At 39.8% G+C, this 17,702-nt stretch overlaps 1 protein-coding gene and 1 long non-coding RNA gene across 2 annotated transcripts in view; one reads left to right on the forward strand and one right to left on the reverse strand.

Moving 5' to 3' along the window:
• MYL3 (myosin light chain 3) overlaps nt 1-17,435 on the forward strand; it is a 36,803-nt gene extending 19,368 nt beyond the window's left edge. The window contains exons 2-7 of the mRNA XM_035319447.1: nt 4,096-4,123; nt 8,993-9,142; nt 10,299-10,472; nt 12,376-12,453; nt 14,011-14,048; nt 16,568-17,435. Coding sequence (XP_035175338.1) covers nt 4,096-4,123; nt 8,993-9,142; nt 10,299-10,472; nt 12,376-12,453; nt 14,011-14,039 — 459 coding nt within the window. The 3' untranslated portion in view covers nt 14,040-14,048; nt 16,568-17,435. The remainder of the gene's footprint in view (nt 1-4,095; nt 4,124-8,992; nt 9,143-10,298; nt 10,473-12,375; nt 12,454-14,010; nt 14,049-16,567) is intronic.
• On the reverse strand, nt 2,317-8,713 carry LOC118162994. The gene is made up of 3 exons (XR_004748767.1): nt 8,555-8,713; nt 7,955-8,396; nt 2,317-2,508 (listed from the first exon to the last, which is right to left on the reverse strand). It is a non-coding gene; the product is annotated as an uncharacterized LOC118162994 (long non-coding RNA).
• Nucleotides 17,436-17,702: the final 267 nt, after the last annotated feature.

Genomic DNA, 17,702 nt, shown 5'->3' on the forward strand with positions numbered 1-17,702 from the left:
CATAGCAAGCCTGATGCAGTAGACCAGCAGAAGCAGGGCTGCCTCTGAGCAGGGATATGGGGCCACTGTCTGTGGCTGCAATGCACTGGGGGTCCTTTGTCCACTGATTGCCTTAATCTGACCCCATTTTTACAGCCTGTCTTCTGGATCCCTCTTGTCTGGGGTCTTTGGGGCGGTGGCCTTGCATGGATAAGAGCCTTTGCTCTTACTGTATGGAGATGGCTTTGGTCTTGTGTGCTCCATGCCATTCTGAGGGATAGGAGAGGGAAAACCAAACCATCTTCAATCTAAATATAGCCCGAGTTCACTCCATCCGTTCTCAATGATACCTTGTGGCTGGCTAAATGATGACTTGCCTTTCCCTTCAACTCCATGGCGGTATGTGCTGAGAGGGGATAAAATAGCTGCAGCCACCACCCACACATCTCTGCAGCTTTCCTGAGAGGAAGCCGTGCCTGGGTGGTAGGTCTGGTAAAACTCTCTGCCACTGCCCTGTTGGCTGTCATGCACGGTCCTCCAGCTCTGGGTGGTGTTTTTCTAGGGTCTGTGATTAGAGGTGAGGCATGCTCAGCCTTTCAGCTCAACCCTTCCCTTTGATCCAGCTGTGGGAATTTGCAGGCATCTATTTTTTTTTGTTATTATTATTTTTATTTTATTTTTTTTCACTCTGGCAGTTTCTCCTGGCCTGCAGCCTGCCAAAGGACCAGCCCATGCTTTCTCGGTGGGATTCACCAGATCAGGAAAGGACATCTCCAACTATGGTTTTTGTCCTCATTGTAGTACTGATTGATCCACTCAGAGAAAATGAGGGCATGATTCGTCTCCTCCCCAGGCACACACCTAAAGCAAGTCTGATCACCCCCTTGAAGTGTCCATTCCTCTCTGCTGGTATAAATGGAACTGATGGCTGATAAATCTTGCTGAATACATCTAAGTGCAGCTGAGATGAATACTTCCCCGAGAATAATCCATCAAAGTGATTTAAATATGAGTTGCCAACAACTCTGGCCTTATTTCACCCACAAGGGCTATTGATGCCTAAATAAATTCAATATGCAATTAGATTCAGTCAAATTCTCAGAGATTTGTATAATTAGACACACTGACTGTAAGGCCGTCTGCTGACAATGCACATGTATAAATGTGTTCCCAAATGGGCATTTACTTCTAATTAAAATGAGGTGTGTGGATTTGGGATAGGACCTCATCTAGGTGATTATAATCTTCATGAAAAAAAAATTGTTTGGATCCATCTGTGTGTCAGAAAAGGAAAGAGCATCACTATTCTTCTGGGGACTCCTTACTAGTGTTTCCTAAATGCTTCCTTCCAGACAGCCTCCTGGCTGCTTCTTAGGCAACTATGTTATTAATTGGATTTTGTTCAAGGTAAACTGTGACTGAGAATTGCAAACAAAGTGATAATCCCCTGAATGAGCTAGTTCAGATAAGGACTGAAGAGGGCAGGCACAAAAGCAGTGGTCTGGTTTTCAACAATTGCAGGATTAGTCATGAGTCTTGTCTTCCAAGACCACCAGATGTTTTCTTGTTTTTCTTCTTCTGAACCAGAATATGCTCAGAAACACCGTGGTATGGAGAGATAGGCAGGGCTGGGAGGGAATATGTATGGGTCCAAGGGATTAGGGCTGTTCAGTGCTTAAATGAGGTACCTAAATAAGTATCTTCTGCCATTTTCTACCAAAACAGATGAAATCAGTAAATCCCTCTGCACCAAATACCCTGTCTTCAAGAGTGGCCATCCCCAGCTACTCCAGCAGCTAATGCAAGATGCCCTGCAAGAGAGTCAGGGACCTTCTCAGCCATCAATTATGACAAAAAAATCAGAGCTTCCTGGAAGGAGATCCCCATCAGCACAGAATTACTCACTGGGCAATGATATGCATGGGTAGAGTGAGTTTGGGGCTGATTGCAGCTGCCCCATAAACACTCATTTTGTCCTATCCTATGAGTGCTAGAGCTCCTCGTGCTGCTCAGGGTATCTGGAGACAGAAAATCACCTGGGAGCTGTCCACAGAGACCCTGGTGGAAGAAGGAAATCATAGAATAATAGAATCATAGAATTTCCTGAGTTGGAACTGGTGTTGCCATGCACCTGGCAGCACGGTTAGGGAGCTACAACAGTTCCACCCTTTAAGAGCAACAAATCCCAACTAGGTGATGAAAGGTTTTGTCACGTTGCATTTCACCTTGAAAGAAGAATGAATTTTACATTTAAGAGTCTCACTATGATGTTGGCTGCTTTGCTGGCAAAGAATAAAATATGGTATTAAACAATGAGAGGTGGACAGCTTCAAAAAGAAAAGCAGACCCAAAATATATTTACATGTGTATATTTCCATGCAAATTTGTGCATATCAGAATACAGTTTCTCTTCATTTATGTATTCACCATAACGTCATTCTGTCAGTCTGCCTGCTTTACAGGAATGCCCCCATCAGCAGAGATGCCAATTATGTTGGTATTCCCCAAGAGGCAGGTGTAGCTGACTCCCTGTAGGCAGAAAAAAATAGATACTGGGGTGACTGGAACTTTTCTTTTAGAGCATCAATCTCCCTACTTCTCTGACAAATTCATTTGGAAGGAGGTAAAAACTGCACCAGTTATATAAATATATAAATACATATATAATATATAAATAATAAATAATAATATATATAAAATAATAATATATATAAATAATATATATTATATATAAATAATATATATTATATATATTATATATACTATATAATATATATAATATATATTTATATATTATAAATAATATATATATAAATATATAAATATATAATGTAAATATTATATTAAAAAGTTAAGACCACACCCACAAACAAGGAATTGAGTAGAAGGGATGCATCCAAGGACACCATCCTTCCCTTTTGGGTGCTAAAGTCTGGATTTTCTTTCTTTCCAGCTGTTCTATGCAATTTCTTGTAATTATATGTGGTAAACTGTGCCTTGTCACATCTGTCAGCAGCAGACTGGTTATAGCAATGGACTACTAATCCAATGTGCTTTGAATACGTGGGTTTGAATCCCACCATTGTTGTAGACCCTTGTGCTTTGTCTCAAAACAAACCTAATAGAAGCCTGTGAGCCAGACTGCAATATGGCATAAATTCTCATTGATGACTTATGCCTACTCATTCAGAAGCTTGGATGTCACATTCTGTCAGAGTGTTTTCTTCTTTTGTATTTGAGCTCAGTAACACCTCATGGGCCTATTGGGGTGTTTTTGGAGTTCAGAGCTGCAAAAGGCAGCACCATGGAAAAAGGGGGAGCAGAACAACTCTAAAAGTTAGGGAACAGGAGGAAATGTGAGATGGTGAGAATACAAGAGGCAGATGGCAGAATCAGAGAAAGACCCTGAGAGCTGTCCATATTAGAGCATGCTTTAAGAAAAGGTACAAGAACAAGGCAAAACTTCCCCCAAACCCTTTCCTAAACCTCAAACCGGGACTTCCTGAGCTAAGTATTTCTGTGCATTTAGTACTCCTTGAATGGCTTTCTCTTCCAAGAAGTGGTCCTGTGACCACTGTCTACATGTCTACACATGTAGACCATGAGCATCTCATGACTAGTTTTCACAATTAAACTGCAAGAGGAAAGAATCACTTCCTTCACTTTGCTTTGAGCCTGACTTGGGCCAGTTTCTCTCGATACCCCTAGTTCTTCTGCTGAGAAAGACGATGGATAGTATATGCCCATGTGAAGAGGTGAAACCTTTTAGGTAAGTGGCCTGGGATTTACCACAGTGCTTCTGTGAACATCTCTGGAGAGGGCATCAGTGGTAGAGGTGTACGTAGGGATAGGGGAAAGAGGTTACAGAAGAAACACAGGGTAATCAGAAGAATGGAAAAAGGGTATCTGCAGCTGTTTAGTGCTAAAGGTGGGGCTGATTGGTAAGGGAAAATGGAGGAGGAAAGAAGAAATATCTACAGGTTCTATAAATTATTTTATTAGATTTATGCATCAGTCACTTTCATCAAGCAATATTCAAGGGATATTAAGCAAGGGCTCTCCTTATTTGCTTCATTTTTCTGTTTTCACCTGGCTGTTATTTTTTGTCTCTTCCAGGTTGAATTCACCCCTGATCAGATCGAAGGTGAGAAAAATTTGCTTTTCGTCTATGCAGAGTAAATGCCATCATTGGGAGGTGCTGTCGAGCACTGGGTTGTACATGGGTGTAGATATTGGAGCTCCCTTGAAACAGCTGTGCTTTAGCTCATGGTTCTGCTCCTGTCCTGTCCCTCCTCCAAATCCTCCGTTGTGTTGGTCAAAAGAAAAGGAGGAAAGTCATGCACCATGCAAATTAGGCACTTATTTAATTAAAGGAAACATCAGCTCCTCTGCCAAGGAGGCAAACACAAAAATGAAATAAACAATTCGCCCCTCCAAACCTCAGTCCAAAGATATGCTTTTTAGTTAAGAAAACCCACCAATAAAATATCAGTACTTTCAAGAGAAAGTCTTCTGACCAGGCTTTTGAGAACTTTTCCCTGTATTCAATTAGAATTAATTTGCTACAGTTTTGTGACAGCTATCCAGAAACCATCAAATAATGACAGTGATGATGGTTTTTCTTTCAAAGGAAAACATCAGCATTAGTTTCTGAGCCCTTTGTCCCAGCCCAGGAAAATGATACTGAAACCTCATGCATGAAGTCCTGGGAACACTATTTGCTGCAGCTGTCCTCTTTTCCCTCAACTACCAGTCTGCTTATTACTTAAAGGATAATTGATAGATGGAGTCAAACATCTGGTAGAGCTTTGCTTTGGTCTCTAAACCCTTGGAAGAGCTTGACAGAGCCTATGAAAAATGGTATCAGAAAATGAATTAATTAGAACAGATGAAAAAAATCACAGACCATCCAGTCAGGTTGATTCAGAGAAAGGAGATATAGAAGGAAGGATTTTCTGAACTGGAAACAAATGTCTTAATGCCTCAGAGACCGAGGCTTTGCTACAAACTTCCAATATTACCTTGGGATTTTCAAGCCCCACTTCATGACTTTAGTTCCAGTCTTCTAACAACAGGTCAAAAATAACTTATGATTGAAGGCAACTACTAATTTTTGGGAAACTTCCCCTTTTCCAGTCCCAAAATCATGGGAGAATGACAGGAGAGGCCCAGTTCTGAGCCACAGACCGTTGAGCTATTCCAGCATCACAGAACAGCTGGATTGCTGTTAAGATAATGCCTTGGGGATTGGATAGGACCCTCCTAGTGTCTATGCTTTATTTCTCTTCCCCTGAGGAGAATAAGCACTAGAGGCTCTATCAAAAAAATGTGAAAAGAATAGGACAATTTGGTAAATAAATAAATAAATAAGGCCATCAGCACATTAGAATGGCTTGGAAAAGGCAAATCTGGAACAATTCCAGGGCTGCCATAAAAGGTTGCAAGTCTGGAGCAGATGTAGACTATCTCTAGAAACAGAAATGTGCTTTTTCTTTCTTTACAGCAGCCTCTGGTGCCATCTGATCTATCTGTACTCACTGAGCAAAGCTGGGAATCTGGGATTTGTGAAATAGGATATCCTTGTAGCATCAAAGGGAAAGCCATGAAGCAGGAAGCAGATAACATCATCTGTGTGAGAAATGCAGGGAGACCTGCATGTCAGCCACAGCAGGATAACAGAAAGTTATATTGTGTACTAGCACCAGGGAATGACACTAAACACACCTACGGTTAACCCCACAGCTGTTTCATCAGTTCTGCCATGAATCACTGGAAAGAGTGCTTAACGGTCTGAATGTCACCTGGGGAAAGAGCAGAAAAGCACTGCTTATCAGTCAGTTCCTCAATGCCTTTCCTCTCTGCCTCTATTTTTTTTTTTCTTTTTTTTCTCTCCTCTCCTTAGCTTGACCTTTAGAAGGTCCTTGGGTTCATGGGGAAGGAAACAAACAGATTGCTTGAAGATAGACAGATACTCACTCCTAGATAGAGTTCAGATGCTTCAGGTGTGGCATTATATCTGTGGCATGGCCCACAGTTGCTCCCAGGTTGCCCCTAGTACTGTCCTCTCTACTGGTGTGCACCTTTGAAAACCTTGTCATGAAGTGAGCTACCAGTTTAACAAAGTGGGCAATCATCACTCCAGTTCTTGAGACTGTTTTTTTTTTTTTGTGTTAAAAACACAGGTCAGGAAACAAACACCGCTTGCCATAATATATAGCTGTTATACTGGCTGCTGGCCAGACTTGAGAAGTGGGGCTCATGGGAGTTCTAGATTGTTGCCTTTGCAATTTGTTTTCTCCTTCCCATTCTCTCCTTTCTCAGACTTACAATATTTCCATCCCTCCCTTTCTTCTAGGTTTCAGCTGCACGGTTTTTGTACTGACTTCATTGTACATAAGCACTTTTAGGTTTGTCAGACTTTTGTCCAGAAAGCCATCAGGAGGTCAAAGTCACCTGTCATACCTTATTTATTTATTTATTTATTTATTTATCTTTTTAACCTTCTACTGTATAATAACAATCTCTCTCTGTTGACCAGATGGGGACCTAGCTGTGTCACTGGGTTTAGATACTTCCTTGCTAGTCAGCTGAAATTAGCTCAATATGAAATCCAGACTATGTGTTCGATATTGCTGATTCTGTGGTGGAGGAGAAACAGATAACACAGTTTTTTTAAGGCCTTTTCAATCTGTACCTTCTAAGATACCGTGAACCTGTTTCCTTTGCTAAGGAAAAGATGCTGCTGTGCCAGACTTACTTCACTGCAAGGAACTGGTGTTAGGGTAGCCCCCCAAATGTTACTGCCAGAGGAGGAAGGATGTTCTCTGGGTGAAGCCATCCATCCTTACATGTCCTTCCGCCTGCCCTGCCAGTGAGGTTCAGTGGTTCTGGCAATGTGTATTTATGAAACTGAATTCCTGGCCTCTTCTGAAAAGAGAAGAATATGAGCTATTCACCATGAGAAGATAGGTAGTAATTAGGCATATGAAAATATAAACTGCTCCTGCCAGTGATTTAATGGCTAGCGAGAGGACAAAGGAGACCATAGCCGTGCTGGTTTCACTGCTTTGATGGAAACTTGCATTAAGCCAGCAAATGCAAAAGCAAATAAAAAAATAAAAGCAAAAAGGCTTCTGCATGTTGACAAAATGGAGTTTCCAAGCCCACAGGCCAATGCTCTGGTCAGAGACGATTACGTCTGAATTTAAATTGAGAGAGAGAGCTGTCAGTGACTGTGATGAACTGTGAGCCTTTGGGAGGTGGAGCACAGGGTGCTCAGGCAGCTGGGCTCCTGGAGTAGGTAGGTGGCAGGCAGAGGAGTAGCTCCTGTGTTTCCCATCCACTTTGGCTGCTGAGACCCCCAAGGAAAGGAGATTTCTTGGAGTGGGCTCTGGCCCCCTTCTCCTGTCAGCAAGGAGCCCGTGAAAATCCACTATTGCCCTCTGCTGGAGTGAGGGCTGCTGGTGGGACCTGGGCGCCAGCTGGGGACAGGGGAGGCAAAGATCTGAGAGAGGGTCTGGGAGAGAAAGCAAGGGAAGGCAAAAAGCAGAATGCAAAGAAAAGAAGGGGAGTGTTGATTAGTCCAAAATGAGAAAATTGGATCCCTCCTTGCAAGTATTGGATGGGGAAGGAAATGAGTAGGATATGAATGGAATGATAAAAATGAAAAAGGAGGGAGGAGTGAGGGAGGAAAAACAGGAGCATTGGAAGGAAGGAGGAGAAAGGGAAATAAGAAAAAGAAAGAACGGGGAGAGAGGAATAATCAGGAGGATAAGGAATTGAGAAGAGAAAGATGGAGAAAATCCAGTGTGAAGAATGAGGGGCTGAATAAATGAATGAGTCAAGATCTAGGGAATAAAGATAGCCTCATTGTGTTTGGAGAGTGGGAGAGAAAATTCAGAAGAGTAACAGCAGGACAAGGTGCAGATTCAGGGATTCCCAACTTAAATCCGAAGGGATATTTGTGACCACACACCACACAGAGTGTTTGTAAATTACAACAGCTTGCACCCTGAGCTACTCCTGTCTGCAACGTGTCTGCAGCTCCAGAGGGGAGAGGCAGACCTGGGCAACTCGTGTATCTGAGGGTCTGCCCTGGCATTCTGCCTTGTCCCCATTAATTAGTGGAAGAACAGGAACCCTCTCCCATGTGACTGTTCTTGTCAGGGTATTGCTGCTTGCAGTGGTAAAGGACTCACTCTTTGGGAGGAAGAGATGAGGATATGCCCATGAAGATGTAGCGGAGGAGGCCTGGCTGTCTTGCAATGGGAAGGGCTCTGCTTTGGCACACAAGGGGAAGCAGGCAGATGTGAAATCACTGCAGTGAATGTTTGCATCTCTACACATGAGATCTGGTCTGGCCTCAGTAGCTGACAGCATACCAAACCTGAATTTTCCAGACACAATTGGATCTGGTGCTGGAAGAAAGAAAAATCAGAGGATTCTTTGAGATCTGTTCCTTGGCATTATTAAGCATAAAATATCTATTATAAGTTTTCAATATACATTCACCTTCCCCCAACAACAACATGCTGTTGTGTGATTATTTCACTAGTTTATCATGGCATTTTGTTACCTGTTAATGTAGGTGCTCCTTCATCTGTGGGCTGCCAGTGCTCTCCAAGTGTGTAATGCTGAATACAATATCCAGTTAGCTCACGAGCAGAACTGCTACTGAATTCTGTGCCATCCTGAGTGCTCCTGCTGAACTGGGAAGATCTCAAGGCCAACCATCTCTGTGAGGTTTTCTGCACTTTCTGATGTTAGCTGAGACGGAAATATCATGAGAAAAGCATTTGACCTCTCTGATTCCATTCCCTGGTTGAACCGGAAAACACAGGGGAGGAGGAAGACAAACATTGCTGATAACAGTGACAGCAAAGCTCATCAAACTTGTTCCCAAACTGCAAAATAAGGGGGTTATGCTGAGTTAATTAGGGGGAAGGTCTAGGCTTGCTTTGACTTTATCTGAGGGAGCATGGCATGCATTTCATTCCATCTTTTTGTCTTTCAGAATTTAAGGAAGCCTTCTCACTCTTTGACCGGACTCCCAAATCTGAGATGAAAATCACATACGCACAGTGTGGAGATGTCTTGAGAGCTTTGGGGCAGAATCCAACCCAGGCTGAGGTCATGAAAGTTCTTGGCAGACCCAAACCAGAAGGTTGGTGTCCTTCTCTGTCTTCATTTAGAAAAAGATCTCTCAAAGAATTAATGATGAAGCAGATGAGTTCTCCTTTTTTTTTTTTTTTTTTTTTTTTTTTTTTTAATGGAAAGTTTAAATGTGAAACACTGAAGGGTATGGAACAGCCTCTGAAAATCTCTAGCAGAAAAGTAATCAAGGAAAAAAATAGATGTCTGTCAATATAATTGTCTCAAATTTAGGAGATTGAATTCATCTGATGGCCAATGTGTGTCAATAAGTTTTACAATTGCATGTTTTCACCTTTTGAAATTGCTTTGCTGACAGACATTCACTTGTGTTTACTAAAAACTCAGACATTTTGAAGACATCTAAAGAAACAAAAGGATAGACTGAAAGTAAGGACACAATCTGTTCTACCAAAGTATATGTTAGATGCACTGTTATGACTGCGATTACATCTCCCTTCAACATTCACCACGCACAGGAGATGTGTTCAGAGCAAAGGAAATGGACCATACCACATTCAGGCATTTTCTAGATGACTTCTCTATCCCTTCCTTTATCTGAGGTTAGTGGGAACTGACAATTAGGCCCATATTGAACAACTGGGATGTATCAGGATATGGCAATGACACAGTGGTGGGTGGGGCAAGCAGTCAAAAGGGACTATAAAATATAATGATGCTCTTGAAAGTCAAAGAAACAGGAAAATAGGACTCAGTCCCAGTCCTGCCATTCCCCTATTCACTCCGAAGCTCCTGTCCCAGCATGGTTTTAAACACCTCTGTTTTACAGGGATGCAAAGCAAAGCGGATTTCATATCAGGACTGGGCTCCTCTTTGATTGTCTTCTGCTTAGGTTCATATTTTTATATTGCATCAAAAGCCTTACAATTCTAGCTGTACTTTCTGTCCTTGCCATTTGCATATGTCAGGTACTAGGAGATATTGGTCTATTGGTCTGTTAAAAACATATTTTTGTCCTTACCAGAACTCTTTTTTTCAGCTCTGACTATCCATTCCTCTATCTGTACTTAAAATATTCCTATGTGCGTCTCTCCCCTTTAGCCAGAATTTATTGCCATGGTTCTCCTCCTCCTCCAACCTACCCATGGTGCATGACCCAGCTCTCCCAGAATCTACCAAAACTTTCATTTCCATCTGTGTCTTTGTAGACATGAACTCCAAGATGATTGACTTTGAAACCTTCCTGCCCATGCTTCAGCATATTGCCAAGACAAAAGACACGGGCACCTATGAAGACTTTGTGGAAGGTCTGCGTGTGTTCGACAAGGAGGGAAATGGAACAGTGATGGGGGCTGAACTCCGCCATGTTTTGGCTACTCTGGGTAAGGTGAAGCTTATACAATTTAATCATCGAGGGCTTTCCATTACAGCTTGTGGTGATTTTTCTGGTGAAAATGACTGGGCAAGACTTCAGTCATCACATTGTCCTCAACATATAGACAAAAATAAAAATCTTGTTAATTATGAAGCAAAAGATCACTGACCTAGAACTCAAATATTTGCCTTCCTTTCTTTCCACCCCTTCCTTTCTTTCTTCCTTCCTTCCAATAAATATTATATTAGCATGACCATAAAATTATCCAAACAATGGAAAACCCATCTATTCCTAAAATATTTGTCTCCATTTTTCTGCACCTTTTTTATCAGTCATGAGTTTAGCAGAAGTATCTCTGAAATGGAAAAGCTCTGTTTTTAAAGGAGGAATGAGTATTTCACTGTCTTAAATCTTGACTTCAGAAACTCTGGTTTTCATGAATAGTGATGAAAACAGCATGAATAGCAGACAGAAAATTTAATGTAACTTAATGACAGGTTTCAAATTTGGATTAGAAGGCACTGAAATGTTGTCATCTGAATCCAGTAAGCATTTCTCAAGATCAGCCTTTTCAACTAGGGTTTGTCCACTATTTTTAAAAAAGGATGATCTATTGCAAAAGAGATTTGACTTAGATAAAAGGATTCCAACAATAATTTTTGACGTGGGATATTGATTCAAAAAGCCAAATTTTTTATACTCAGGGATTTCCATTCTATGGCATATTTTTCTCTGTTGACTTATGTAATAATAATGCTATAAAAAAAGCAATGTTATTTTCTTTTTCATCACTGATCATTTTGGGGATCAAATTCAGTGATGAACAAACAAAAATAAAAACAAAAAGAAAGAAACAAACAAACCAAAACAACAACAGGAAACCCCACCATCAACTCCAAAACAACAGTAACCATCAGGACTGATGTCTACCTAAGCTTACATTGGGCAATGTAACCACTCTTGTCAGTTTTGTTAGTTTCAGTGCACTAATAGAAATGATTTTGAACTTGCCCTTCTGTTTCCAGTAATCCAGAATATCTGATTTTCCAGCATTTTTAGAAAATATTTCAATCTGAATAACAGTTATATTTAGAGTGATATTCTTAAGTATTGCTCAAATCCTAAGCACAACCAAGTATTCTGTAAATTTGCATCTTTTTCTGTTCAATTTTCAAAAAATCAGTTGAATTTTCAGAGGTTTACATCAGCTGAGGACTTGTTCTTCTGTGGCAGAGATCAGTGATGTAAAAGCAGAACAACATAAGTAGTAGGATACATCCAACACACTTTATTTTCATTTCTACAATTTCATCTGATATTACCTTAAAATTTCTCCCATGCATTTCTAGAAGTCATTTGATCTCATCCTAAAATGAGTGCTTAATATCAGAATAGAGAGATCTATTGGATTGATCCCTCTGTTTAACAAGAATGAAGCCTTATGGGTAAATAGGTGCCTAATATTAAGATAATTAAATTAAATGGAATGGAGCACTCATTCAATTCAGAGATCCCCAAAATGACCTTGGAATATTCCTGAACCTCAAACTCATAGGCATACTAGAGAGTGACTTTAGTGAGAATTTGTTTAGTGAGGACTTGGTTAAGGGCTGACTAAAACCTTAGGATTTGGCACTTAGAGAAAGTTTATTCTTAGAAGAAAGAGTATGTGAACAGAGTATAATGTGGGTTTCCATATTTATTCTGTCTTTCTGGTTTTCAGATCAAATTTTCTCAGTTTGAAAGTTCAAAAGAAGCTTTCCTAGCAGTCAGCACCACAAATTAGCTGAAGAGAAATCCTCCCATATTTCTCTCACACTCTTTTGTATTCTTTGGTTCTTTGAACTGTTCTTTAGAAATTCTTTAGAAGGACTAAGAGGTACTGAACAGTCATTTTGCTTTCCCCACAGGTGAAAGGTTGACTGAAGAGGAAGTTGATAAGCTAATGGCTGGTCAGGAAGATGCCAATGGTTGTATCAACTATGAAGGTAGGTAATACCAGTCTGGTCTGAACAGTGGTCATGTACTAGAAGGTTTTGTTGCAATGTTTTCTGTGAAGACTTAAATCCAAGGAAAATCTGGCTCCCCATAATAAGTATGCAGGCTTTTCCAGATTTTAGATTAATTGAGACTCTATAGTTCACCTGATAAGTTGTATCTGTAGTAAGTTTACTTGCATTTTCCATAGCTGAATAGCCAAGGCCTTTTCAGGAAGCAGGGATATGTCTTCTTTTGATTTTTCTTTTTTCTTTTTTTCTTCCTTATTTTTAATACCTGCACCCAATATTTCCTTGTCATCTCAAAATCAAATACTTCCTTGAGAGTTCCCTCCAGAAAATCATTAAATTTTCTTTCAATATCTCAGCCAAAAAAAATGTTATCCATGGATCCTCGTTGGTTCTCTGACCTAGAAACACTACAAGACCTTCCAAAGACCTTTCAGTTTATTTCACTGCTTGTAGAAAACCTGAATGAAGGGATTTGATAATGAATAAATGGATGTTTCTCTCATGCATCTTGCAAGTCTGCTTGTTTCAGACTCTTCATTATAATACAATATTCTAGTAAAGATTGTGAACATATGATCTTCATGTTACTGTACCCTTTTGAATCCTTCTTTGAAGGTTAACTGGTGACTGACTGCTGTATTATCTGGTGATTTAACCAGTCTGTCATCTTCATTGAGTCTGTTATGAATATTTTCCTCGGTGCTCTCCTTTGTTTTACAAATGCTAGTGATCTGATGTCAGGGAAACCTTTCTTATAAGCAGAAAATAAATAGATAATTGTAGATTTAGCCAACCCAAATGGCTCGGGAAGTTATGGTGAATTCAAATAAATTCGTTGTAGAGACAGATTATTGGGAAGGAAAAGAATATGCTGCAATAAGTGTTTCTCTCTTTCCTTTTGAATTTCAAAATCATGAGTACTTTTTTATGATGAATGCTTTTTCAAAATGGAGAAAAAACAAAAGCAAAACCTTTTGTAAAAAAACAACCAGACAAACATCAACAACAACCATAAAGAAATTTCAGTTGCCTTTGAAATGACTTGTTTCTAAGCTTGAATTCACTGCAGAGGTATAGTCACGATACCTAACTAGGTGACCTGCTGTGTGTTCTAAAGGTTCACTCCAGAGCTGCTTTCAGTATTATATTTCAGTATTATATGCCTTAGTATTAATGTGCTGAAACCTTGCAAGATGGTGACCCAAAATTTCTCATGGTTGTATACTTTGGAAAGATGGTTCCATACTGCAGCCAGAGCTAAGGGATTAAGCAAGTTATGGATTGACAAATGCATGTGTTCCTTTTCACTGGCTACTTAGTGCTGACTACCCTGCACTGTAATATATATTATCTTAAGGATTTATAAATCATTTAGCACCAAGGTATCTGGAGTGTTATTTACAAAGTGATGATGTCTTCATTACATCAGAGGAAGTAAGAAAAATGAATTTAATGACTAAGCTGATAAATGTGGGACCTTAATTTATTTAATGAAGGGGAATTGATATATGATCCTGCTCTTTCTTTTGCTTCCAGCTTTTGTGAAACATATCATGGCTAACTGAGACTAACAGGTAAGTCTATTCTGTTCTCTTTTCATATCCTATTATTTTGGTTTTGGCATCTGAGATAGGCTAGGGGAATGTGTAAATGATTAATCCAACGGTGTGAATATTTTCAACATGCAGTACAAGGAAGCAGATCAAGAAAAATAGAAGAAGTTCTTCATCCTATCAAGTGCACAGCAAATCAGTAAACTTTCTGAAACTGGTGAATCTGGACACCTTTGTCTTAGAAGTCCAACATAATATATCCTAAAAGGATTTGATTTCCAAAGAAAAATTCCCATTCCTTGGTGATTAACCAGAAACTTCAAAGGATTTACATTTCAATGTCCACTTACAAGGCTCTGCTCCTAGACTTTTCCTAAAAGTGCAATGAGATAGAATTGGGCTGACTAGAGAAAGAGTGGGCAAAAATATAAAGACAAATAGATAAGCAGTAACGCATGCCTATGTCTCTGAGCCTAAACTTGGAGGATAATTATTGGTCTTCCATAAATCTGGCTCCCAACCTCTACTGGCAAATAGATTGGTCTTCCAGGAAAAGACGTGAGCTTTGTCCAGCATATCTTCTGACTTTATTCAGTAGTGTTCTCCAAACCACAGTGCCATTAAGGGTATCTCAGTCTTGCCATTGCAAATGAGCTGAACTTCATTTCCAGTATTGTCTGGTCACCACTTATTTTTGTATTCCTGGAAAAGGTGCCAGCTGTTTTGAACTGGCATTTGCCACTGTTTACCTTGGTTCAGCTCTTGGGGAAGGTCTGACCTGAGACTTAACCAACTCTATCTATTCTGCAAAGTGTCTGATAAAGTGGGAAAGGCAGTGGCTTCCTTCAGATTCATTCTGGGTTATTTTTCTTCTTCTTTGGTTTATTTTTCTACTCAGTCTTGACCAGGCCTGGTTTGTTTTGCTTCTGGAGCTGACATTATCCCATCCCACTGAGACCTGTCTGCTGTGTGGTGACTTTTGATTATGCTCACTGGCACCCTAGGGAGTGAGTTAAGGAAGAATCAAATCCAGGACTTTGGGACATTTGATCCAAGATATAATTGACCAAAATGTAAACTGCCTAAAAAGCGGACTGTTTTTTCTTATTATGGCCCAGTTTTCTTTCTTAAAAACTTTTATCTACTCTGAATGTACACTCAGTTTTCCAGCACTAGATCCCAGTTTTCAGTTCCAAAGATCTGGACTGGCCCACAGCCGTAGTGGGTATTCCCACAGTTAGCATTATCTTTGCTCATTGTTTTGAGATATTTTCAATTCTTAATCCCTTCCTAAATCCATTGCCATGGGATAGTCCCATTATGATGCCAGAAGTCTTTCTAATCACCTAAGGCAGGGTCAGCCACTGAAGAAGACAAGTGAGCAGTGGTATGCTGTAACATTAGCAAGAGGCTGGGAGCTGCAGAATAGGGGCCAGCAAGAGTGTCTTGGCTTATGGTGGGTTTGGAGAAGAAGCTGAGAGCTCCCTGATTCATCGAGAACCAATGTGCCACTGATTTGCCAATCAGCCATAATGGGCACCTTTCAGGGGTGGCATCTTCCACTCCCTGTTGTGTTGCTGTTGGCATGTTTAGAGGAAGATAAATGCAGTCTTTACCCTTGAAATGGTGGTGGCCCTTTGCCATAGAGCATATAACAAACAAATCCCAAAACTTTGACTTTGAACTAAGTGGGACTATGGTTCTCGGTTCAATAATATAGTGGCTTATGTTTCTGGGTCATTTCCACATACTAGTTGAAAGCTAGATCTGTATTCTAATATAAGAACTGAACTATGTCTTTCTGTTTATTTATTTTCTGAGTATAGTTATTGTGACTACACTGTATTGACTTTAGTTATAGACAACCAACAAAAATACCTTAGTTAACTTTAAACATGTAAGCACAAGTAGCAGAGCAGTACAGCTGGAGACACAGCCCATGCTGTGTTCACAGGGGCTCAGTTAGTGTCCCACCTGTAGGTTCATGGTGTTGTTTGAGATGTTCCAAGTGTCTGAGATACCATGGATTCATGGATATGATGCAGAGCCCAAGACAGATCTGTGTCTGCTGGGATAGCAACTTGCAAACAAGGAAAAATCTCCCTGGAGCCTAATGCATATTTCCCATCTGCTTAGGGATGTTCTAAATAGAAGTAGGATAAACTGTCTAGTGGCTCAGGAACTGGGCTGATTTTGTTTTATTTTGTTTTGTTTTGTTTTGTTTTGTAAAGCTAAGTCTTTGCCTAGCCTCACATGTGGCATGTTTCTATCACCTTTCTATATTACTGCTTACCATGTTTCATCCATCATTTGCATGTTGAGGTTAAGACTGCAGGGTTGGGGATGACTCTATAGATTTTTTGTCATGTTGTGTTATCTTTGATGTCAGTTGGCATCTTCATAGGGCAGAGACTCTCAGATGCAGGCCTCACTGCCCACAAGCTGAGTACAGATATATTAAGATGACTGAGGCTGATTCATGATGGTGTTGTTTGTTTCCGCTTTCTTTCTCTGATGCTTAAAAATAACTTTATTTTTAGGACAGGATAGGCACTGAGAACCCCAGATGCTGGCCTTGGATTTCGATGTGTTGGAATGTCTTCTCATTTTTCAGCCCAGATTCCCATTACAGAGCTACAAAATGTACTGTCCTGAAGTTATTTGGATAAATGTTTTTTTGTTTATTTTGTCTTGTTTCTTCATGGGAAGAGGATGGCCTTTGTGGAGATTCAATACACTCAGGAAACTGAAGAAGCATGGAATCTGAACCATGAATACCTGGGCATTGTCTTTTATTTTATTTTATTTTATTTTATTTTCTGATATGGAATATAAACAGCAATTTTTTAAGAAGGAGGTGAGAAAGGGGAGAGTGAATTTTTGTCACTAAGTCAATCAAAAAATGTATTTGTCACTTAGCTATACCCTTCTCTCCCTTTCTCTCTTCCTTCCAAAGCAACTGGACCTTTCTTTCTGTGTTTTTTTTTTTTTTTTTTTTTTTTTTTTATTTTTTAAAAAAAAACTGTAAGAGAGTAAGGGAGAAAAGAAACTAAAACAACTGTATAAATCTCATGTGTGCAAGGAATACTTTTGGCCTTTGGTGAAAAGTGGCAAAAATAGAATATACATCAATCAGCAACAAATGCAAAATTCTTCATATATTTCTCAGCTTTGGAGGATACCACCTTTAATATGTGAGATGTAAAAGGAAAACAAAACACAGCAAAGATGTATGAAATGTATGCTAAAATTGATCCCTTCTCTGTTCTCCACAAGGATATCTTCCCATTTCAACAGTCTGGCCTATGAAACATGTAAAATGTCTTTCCCAATACAAACTGGAAATTGTTCTGATATACATGTCTTGGTCCTGCATTAAAACATGGGATTCTTTGTCTCCTGGTTTCATTGTTGTTTCTGTGTCTGTGTGAGGGAAGGGGAAATAGGAAAAAAATGCTTTTGGGAAAAACCTTAGTAGAGCCAAAGGAAAGCTGAGAAGTATGGAAAAAATAAAAATAAATAAATAAAAAAATAATTAATTAATTAATTAAAACAACAACAACAACAACAACACAGAATAAGAGAACAAGTTGGCTCATTTTCTGGGGGAAAATCATTTGAAAAAAAAAAAAAGCAATCAACCATTATGCCCTTTGGTGGGAAAAAATAAAAGAA

The sequence above is a fragment of the Oxyura jamaicensis genome, chromosome 2, assembly GCF_011077185.1.
Source record: "Oxyura jamaicensis isolate SHBP4307 breed ruddy duck chromosome 2, BPBGC_Ojam_1.0, whole genome shotgun sequence".
Taxonomy (NCBI): domain Eukaryota; kingdom Metazoa; phylum Chordata; class Aves; order Anseriformes; family Anatidae; genus Oxyura; species Oxyura jamaicensis.